This window comes from Hyla sarda, chromosome 9 (genome assembly GCF_029499605.1).
Source record: "Hyla sarda isolate aHylSar1 chromosome 9, aHylSar1.hap1, whole genome shotgun sequence".
In the NCBI taxonomy this organism is placed as follows: Eukaryota; Metazoa; Chordata; class Amphibia; order Anura; family Hylidae; genus Hyla; species Hyla sarda.
This window is the reverse complement of record NC_079197.1, coordinates 4,000,031-4,009,061: the sequence shown is the minus strand read 5'-3', so window position 1 is coordinate 4,009,061 and position 9,031 is coordinate 4,000,031. Positions and strand designations below refer to the sequence as shown.

General features: G+C 47.3%; 1 protein-coding gene across 1 annotated transcript in view; it reads right to left on the bottom strand.

Moving 5' to 3' along the window:
- Window positions 1-980: 980 nt before the first annotated feature.
- NUP214 (nucleoporin 214) overlaps window positions 981-9,031 on the bottom strand; it is a 42,294-nt gene continuing 34,243 nt past the window's right edge. Inside the window, exons 32-37 of the mRNA XM_056538693.1 lie at window positions 8,398-8,554; window positions 8,164-8,316; window positions 5,674-5,845; window positions 1,586-1,749; window positions 1,481-1,505; window positions 981-1,219 (exon numbers count right to left, since the gene is read on the bottom strand). Of these exons, the coding sequence (XP_056394668.1) occupies window positions 1,186-1,219; window positions 1,481-1,505; window positions 1,586-1,749; window positions 5,674-5,845; window positions 8,164-8,316; window positions 8,398-8,554 (705 nt within the window). The 3' untranslated portion in view covers window positions 981-1,185. The remainder of the gene's footprint in view (window positions 1,220-1,480; window positions 1,506-1,585; window positions 1,750-5,673; window positions 5,846-8,163; window positions 8,317-8,397; window positions 8,555-9,031) is intronic.

The window sequence follows — 9,031 nt, the reverse complement described above, 5'->3', positions numbered from 1 at the left end:
ATATAGGAGCAGTATTACAGTAGTTATATTCTTGTATATAGGAGGCAGTATTATAGTAGTTATATTCTTGTATATAGGAGCAGTATTATAGTAGTTATATTCTTGTATATAGGAGCAGTATTATAGTAGTTATATTCTTGTATATAGGAGCAGTATTATAGTAGTTATATTCTTGTATATAGGAGCAGTATTATAGTAGTTATATTCTTGTATATAGGAGGCAGTATTATAGTAGTTATATTCTTGTATATAGGAGCAGTATTATAGTAGTTATATTCTTGTATATAGGAGCAGTATTATAGTAGTTATATTCTTGTATATAGGAGCAGTATTATAGTAGTTATATTCTTGTATATAGGAGGCAGTATTATAATAGTTATATTCTTGTATATAGGAGCAGTATTATAGTAGTTATATTCTTGTATATAGGAGCAGTATTATAGTAGTTATATTCTTGTATATAGGAGCAGTATTATAGTAGTTATATTCTTGTATATAGGAGCAGTATTATAGTAGTTATATTCTTGTATATAGGAGGCAGTATTATAGTAGTTATATTCTTGTATATAGGAGCAGTATTATAGTAGTTATATTCTTGTATATAGGGGGCAGTATTATAGTAGTTATATTCTTGTATATAGGGGGCAGTATTATAGTTATATTCTTGTATATAGGAGCAGTATTATAGTAGTTATATTCTTGTATATAGGAGGCAGTATTATAGTAGTTATATTCTTGTATATAGGAGCAGTATTATAGTAGTTATATTCTTGTATATTGGAGCAGTATTATAGTAGTTATATTCTTGTATATAGGAGCAGTATTATAGTAGTTATATTCTTGTATATAGGAGCAGTATTATAGTAGTTATATTCTTGTATATAGGAGCAGTATTATAGTAGTTATATTCTTGTATATAGGAGGCAGTATTATAGTAGTTATATTCTTGTACGTTTTTGAAAGAGTAAAATTCGCTCAAGAAAGTTTCAAAACAAAAGCAATTTATTGATGGACAAGGGGAATTCTGATGTAACATGTTGTAAAAAATGAGTTGTGGCGGATGGGGTGCGGGGTCTCCATAGATGGTACATATCTACATGGCGGTATAAAGCTGTTAGGATCTTAAGAAGCAAAAACAGAGAGTGAAGGAAATGAATCATCATCATCATCTGCCTCTTCTTTCCCTCAGCCCCTCCAGCCTCCGAATCCTGGTGAAGACCTGCGAGACAGACAACACGCAGACAACACGGGGGTGAGAAGAGCGGCCGCGACAGGCGGTAAACAGCCAAAAGAAAAGAAAAGGCTTCAGTCTGAATTCCCCTCTGCACAATAAAGTACATGCAGGGAGCACCACAGCGAATGTGAACACTGGTCCTAGAGATAAATGTTCACATGATCAGACAATAAACCCCCGGGGGCCACGATTCAGACACCAGATCTATGGGGGGATTCACGCGGCACGTTATCTGGGGATACCTACTGGTTATTAGATCCAAATGGGAAACCTGCAAAACAAACAGGACACCGATCACCATCATCCTGCGTCACTCCAGACAGAAGGTTCTACCCCCAATAAACAACGTACCACCGCTAGTGCCAGGCGCCGCGCCGCTGCTGGAGGAACCAAATACGAAGCCCCCACTCTGGCCTCCAAAGCCACCGGTGGGCTGGGAGAGGGCACCAAAGGACGGGGCATTCTGATTGGCCAGGCTGTCAAATGTGGCTCCACTGCTGGCACCGGCTCCAAACCTGTAGAGGGGGGAGAGAAAAACGGAGAATAACCAGCGGCCATTATAACCAGTATTATCAGCGTCTGGACCACAAGAAGAGACCGGACCATCAGCTCTTATATCACCTGCAGGCTGTGACCCTATATTACACTATTCTACAGGTGGCAGTCCTATGTAACACCAGATACCTGCAGACTGTGACCCTATATTACACTATTCTACAGGTGGCAGTCCTATGTAACACCAGATACCTGCAGACTGTGACCCTATATTACACTATTCTACAGGTGGCAGTCCTATGTAACACCAGATACCTGTAGACTGTGACCCTATATTACACTCTATTCTACAGGTGGCAGTCCTATGTAACACCAGATACCTGTAGACTGTGACCCTATATTACACTATTCTACAGGTGGCAGTCCTATGTAACACCAGATACCTGCAGACTGTGACCCTATATTACACTATTCTACAGGTGGCAGTCCTATGTTACACCAGATACCTGCAGACTGTGACCCTATATTACACTATTCTACAGGTGGCAGTCCTATGTAACACCACAGATACCTGCAGACTGTGACCCTATATTACACTATTCTACAGGTGGCAGTCCTATGTAACACCAGATACCTGTAGACTGTGACCCTATATTACACTATTCTACAGGTGGCAGTCCTATGTAACACCAGATACCTGCAGACTGTGACCCTATATTACACTATTCTACAGGTGGCAGTCCTATGTAACACCAGATACCTGCAGACTGTGACCCTATATTACACTATTCTACAGGTGGCAGTCCTATGTAACACCACAGATACCTGCAGACTGTGACCCTATATTACACTATTCTACAGGTGGCAGTCCTATGTAACACCACAGATACCTGCAGACTGTGACCCTATATTACACTCTATTCTACAGGTGGCAGTCCTATGTAACACCAGATACCTGCAGACTGTGACCCTATATTACACTCTATTCTACAGGTGGCAGTCCTATGTAACACCAGATACCTGCAGACTGTGACCCTATATTACACTCTATTCTACAGGTGGCAGTCCTATGTAACACCAGATACCTGCAGACTGTGACCCTATATTACACTCTATTCTACAGGTGGCAGTCCTATGTAACACCAGATACCTGCAGACTGTGACCCTATATTACACTATTCTACAGGTGGCAGTCCTATGTAACACCAGATACCTGCAGACTGTGACCCTATATTACACTATTCTACAGGTGGCAGTCCTATGTAACACCAGATACCTGCAGACTGTGACCCTATATTACACTATTCTACAGGTGGCAGTCCTATGTAACACCAGATACCTGTAGACTGTGACCCTATATTACACTCTATTCTACAGGTGGCAGTCCTATGTAACACCAGATACCTGCAGACTGTGACCCTATATTACACTATTCTACAGGTGGCAGTCCTATGTAACACCAGATACCTGCAGACTGTGACCCTATATTACACTCTATTCTACAGGTGGCAGTCCTATGTAACACCAGATACCTGCAGACTGTGACCCTATATTACACTATTCTACAGGTGGCAGTCCTATGTAACACCAGATATCTGCAGACTGTGACCCTATATTACACTCTATTCTACAGGTGGCAGTCCTATGTAACACCAGATACCTGCAGACTGTGACCCTATATTACACTCTATTCTACAGGTGGCAGTCCTATGTAACACCAGATACCTGCAGACTGTGACCCTATATTACACTCTATTCTACAGGTGGCAGTCCTATGTAACACCAGATACCTGCAGACTGTGACCCTATATTACACTATTCTACAGGTGGCAGTCCTATGTAACACCAGATACCTGCAGACTGTGACCCTATATTACACTCTATTCTACAGGTGGCAGTCCTATGTAACACCAGATACCTGCAGACTGTGACCCTATATTACACTCTATTCTACAGGTGGCAGTCCTATGTAACACCAGATACCTGCAGACTGTGACCCTATATTACACTCTATTCTACAGGTGGCAGTCCTATGTAACACCAGATACCTGCAGACTGTGACCCTATATTACACTATTCTACAGGTGGCAGTCCTATGTAACACCAGATACCTGCAGACTGTGACCCTATATTACACTATTCTACAGGTGGCAGTCCTATGTAACACCAGATACCTGCAGACTGTGACCCTATATTACACTATTCTACAGGTGGCAGTCCTATGTAACACCAGATACCTGCAGACTGTGACCCTATATTACACTATTCTACAGGTGGCAGTCCTATGTAACACCAGATACCTGCAGACTGTGACCCTATATTACACTATTCTACAGGTGGCAGTCCTATGTAACACCAGATACCTGCAGACTGTGACCCTATATTACACTATTCTACAGGTGGCAGTCCTATGTAACACCAGATACCTGCAGACTGTGACCCTATATTACACTATTCTACAGGTGGCAGTCCTATGTAACACCAGATACCTGCAGACTGTGACCCTATATTACACTCTATTCTACAGGTGGCAGTCCTATGTAACACCAGATACCTGCAGACTGTGACCCTATATTACACTCTATTCTACAGGTGGCAGTCCTATGTAACACCAGATACCTGCAGACTGTGACCCTATATTACACTCTATTCTACAGGTGGCAGTCCTATGTAACACCAGATACCTGCAGACTGTGACCCTATATTACACTATTCTACAGGTGGCAGTCCTATGTAACACCAGATACCTGCAGACTGTGACCCTATATTACACTATTCTACAGGTGGCAGTCCTATGTAACACCAGATACCTGCAGACTGTGACCCTATATTACACTATTCTACAGGTGGCAGTCCTATGTAACACCAGATACCTGCAGACTGTGACCCTATATTACACTATTCTACAGGTGGCAGTCCTATGTAACACCAGATACCTGCAGACTGTGACCCTATATTACACTCTATTCTACAGGTGGCAGTCCTATGTAACACCAGATACCTGCAGACTGTGACCCTATATTACACTATTCTACAGGTGGCAGTCCTATGTAACACCAGATACCTGCAGACTGTGACCCTATATTACACTCTATTCTACAGGTGGCAGTCCTATGTAACACCAGATACCTGCAGACTGTGACCCTATATTACACTATTCTACAGGTGGCAGTCCTATGTAACACCAGATACCTGCAGACTGTGACCCTATATTACACTATTCTACAGGTGGCAGTCCTATGTAACACCAGATACCTGCAGACTGTGATCCTATATTACACTCTATTCTACAGGTGGCAGTCCTATGTAACACCAGATACCTGCAGACTGTGACCCTATATTACACTCTATTCTACAGGTGGCAGTCCTATGTAACACCAGATACCTGCAGACTGTGACCCTATATTGGGCGCTGTTTCTATAGATGGCAGTCCTATGCAACACCACAGATAGCTGCAGACTTTGACCCTTTATCAATGTTTCCCAACCAGGGTGCCTCCAGCGGTTGCAAAACTACAACTCCCAGCATGCCCAGACAGCCAACGGCTGTCCGGGCATGCTGGGAGTCGTAGTTTTGCAACAGCTGGAGGCTCCCTGGTTGGGAAAAACCGCCCTATATTGCATTCTATTTCTATAGGTGGCAGTCCTGAGATAACAGCATATTGTGAACCTATTTCTATGGTTGGCAGTCCTATGTAACCCGCATATAACTGCAGACTGTGCTTGTATATTGTGCTTTATGGGTGGCAGTCCTATGTAACACCACAGCTACCTGCAGACTGTGACCCTATATCGGGCTCTATGGGTGGCAGTCCTAAGTAACCGCAGATTGTGGTCCCTGCATTATGACTCCATCACCCCCCACCCCCGACCTTCACACAACTCTACACATGGTCTACGCAGTTTTATTAGAAGGTGAAACAGTAAATAAAATCAGTTCTTACCCGAATCCTCCAGTGTTGGCGGCCGCTGTACCTTCCCCAAACACTTTGCCACTATTGGAGCCCAGAGGGCTAGAAAAGCTTTGGGCTGAGCCGAATGTTGGCACCCCTCCAAAACCAGGGGATCCCCCAAAGGTCGGAGGGCTGCCGAACACCGGAGCAGCGCCAAACCCACCTGAGCGAAACAGGGGCAAGAAAAAGAGAAAATAAAAAAAGGAGAAGGAGAGACAAGGGAAATATACATCACATGCAGGTAATGGCAGAAAATCAGCAGCAGAACAATGCAGGCGAAACACTGAATATACATCATACAGAATGAGGGTCTCCCCCCCGGGTCCACCCAGACCCCCCCAATACACCACAGGGAAATGGGGCGCACCCAGACCCACCCCCCAGATACACCGCAGGGAAAGGGGGCGCACCCAGACCCACCCTCCAGATATACCACAGGGAAAGGGGGCGCACCCAGATCCCCCCAATACACCGCAGGGAAAGGGGGCGCACCCAGACCCCCCCCATACACCGCAGGGAAAGGGGGCACACCCAGACCCCCCTACCCCCGATATACCGCAGGGAATGGGGCGCACCCAGACCCCCCCCTAAATACCACAGGGAAAGGGGGCGCACCCAGACCCCCCCCAATACACCACAGGGAAAGGGGGCGCACCCAGACCCCCCCCCCAATACACCACAGGGAAAGGGGGCGCACCCAGACCCCCTCCCTTTCCCCCCCAATATACTGCAGGGAATGAAGGCGCACCCAGACCCCCCCCCCCCCCGAAATGCCACAGGGAAAGAGGGCGCACCCAGATCCCCCCAATACACCACAGGGAAAGGAGGCGCACCCAGACCCCCCCCCCCCTTTCCCCCCCAATATACTGCAGGGAATGAAGGCGCACCCAGACCCCCCCCCCCCCCCGAAATACCACAGGGAAAGAGGGCGCACCCAGATCCCCCCCAATACACCGTAGGGAAAGGGGGCGCACACAGACTCCCTCCAATACACCGCAGGGAAAGGGGGCGCACCCAGATCCCCCAATACACAGCAGGGAAAGGGGGCACATCCACATCTCCCCCCCCGATATACCACAGGAGGAAAGGGGCGCATCGAGATCCCCCCCCCACTGATATACCACAGGAAAGGGGACGCATCGAGATCCCCCCCCCACTGATATACCACAGGGATACTGATTCAGTTTTAATACAATTGGGGAATTTTCTCTTTAGGGAAAACAGAAGAGATGAGACAATAAACACACAGGGAGACCTCCCCACAGTATGAGGATTGGGGACAACAAAGTAACCCCCAAAAAACAGCCAATCATGGGTGCCACAGTCTGGGGAATAGGGAGGAACCGTCCACCCAACCGCAGACCCTCACCATGGAGATTTAACCCAATGTCCATGGTCTGTGGCCCCTCACAATGTCATGGTCGCCCCTCAGCAGCCTCACAATGATAACACAATGACATCCGAGACATGGACGCTGCTGTGGAGCCAACATTTACATCCTGAAGAAAGTCTGCACAGAGCTGGAACCATCATGAGGGGCCGAGACACTGACCTGTGACCTCTATGGGGAAAGCTGAAAGGGTTCCGATCAAAAGAACTGTGTATATATATATAAATAACTGTCCTGTACAGGGAGGAAGGGGGATGCAGCTGCAGCACCTCTCCGTCATTGTACTTTACACAGCATGCTGTGGGGGGGGAGGGAGTGCAGGTGCAGCACCTCTCCATTATTGGAATTTACACAGTATGCTGAGAGAGGGGAGGGGGATGCAGCTGCAGCACCTCTCCGTCAATGTACTTTACACAGCATGCTGAGAGGGGAGGGGGATGCAGCTGCAGCACCTCTCCGTCATTGTACTTTACACAGCATGCTGTGGGGGGGGGGGGGGGGGAGGGGGATGCAGCTGCAGCACCTCTCCATTATTGGAATTTACACAGTATGCTGAGAGAGGGGAGGGGGATGCAGCTGCAGCACCTCTCCGTCATTGTACTTTACACAGCATGCTGTGGGAGGGGAGGGGGTGCAGCTGCAGCACCTCTCCATTATTGGAATTTACACAGCATGCTGAGAGAGGGGAGGGGGATGCAGCTGCAGCACCTCTCCATTATTGGAATTTACACAGTATGCTGAGAGAGGGGAGGGGGATGCAGCTGCAGCACCTCTCCGTCATTGTACTTAACACAGCATGCTGTGGGAGGGGAGGGGGTGCAGCTATAAGTCCACCTTCTTAGTAAGCAGGGAGAGAGACAACAGGCCCTTACACAATCCAGTAGATGGATCCAAATTCTGCTAATATTTTATAACAGGTGTCAGTGGGATCGGACAATTGGCGCCTCTGATGAGCAGCGACTGTGCAGAGTTTTAGAATCTTCTAAGAACAGATGGATCAATGTTCAGCTATTCCCCCGTGTGTCTGGATGAGTGCGGCGATGGTCACATGACCTGTCATACAGGTTATTTCTGTAGGTTCTTGCCATTACCTGTTTTGCTGGGGCTGGAAAACCCAAATCCCTGGGAGGCGACACTTCCTGCAGCTGTGCTGAACGTTCCGGAAGGCTTCTGCTCGCCAAATGTTGAGGGGCCGCCAAATCCAAATGCCTTGGCCCCACTGTTACCAAACAGGCTGCTGGGGTCTGCGGGACGGAGCAAACCAGTCAGTGACTATAAGATGTGGATGGTCCACAGAGGGCGTCAGAGGTAAGTCAGGTACTTACTGGAGGAGCCCGAGGGGCCAAACGCTGCCCCAGAGGAACTGAAAGGATTCTTGTTGGCCGCTTCTTGGCTGGGTTTGCCTCCAAGACCACTGAAGATGCCTCCGCTGCTGGTACCACCGATGCTTGCGCCAAACAGGCCCCCCGAGGAGGACGACGACTGAGGGGACACAACTCAAGTCATTGTCTATAATACTCCAGGGGCAGAAAACAGGTTCACACTACAGAAGTGCCACCGCTAAACGAGACGAAGCCACTAATAATATTACAAGGATGCCCTACCTACCTATATCGATTCTGGGGTCCCCCCTCTTAATATTCATCCCGGGGTCCCCTCTCATTCACTCTGGGGTCCCCCCTCTATTAATATTCACTCTGGGGTCCCCCCTCTATTAATATTCACTCTGGGGTCCCCCCTCTATTAATATTCACTCTGGGGTCCCCTCTCAATATTCATCCCGGGGTCCCCTCTCAATATTCACTCTGGGGTCCCCCCTTCCCACCATGTATTACAGTGGGAGCCCCAGCAGGTCACTGGGGCTGAGGATTCACTCTACAATGTTCCACAGTTACATTACAGTTTACAAGGGAAAATAAATAAGAAATAAGATTTTAAAGCAGACAAAATGATTGAATC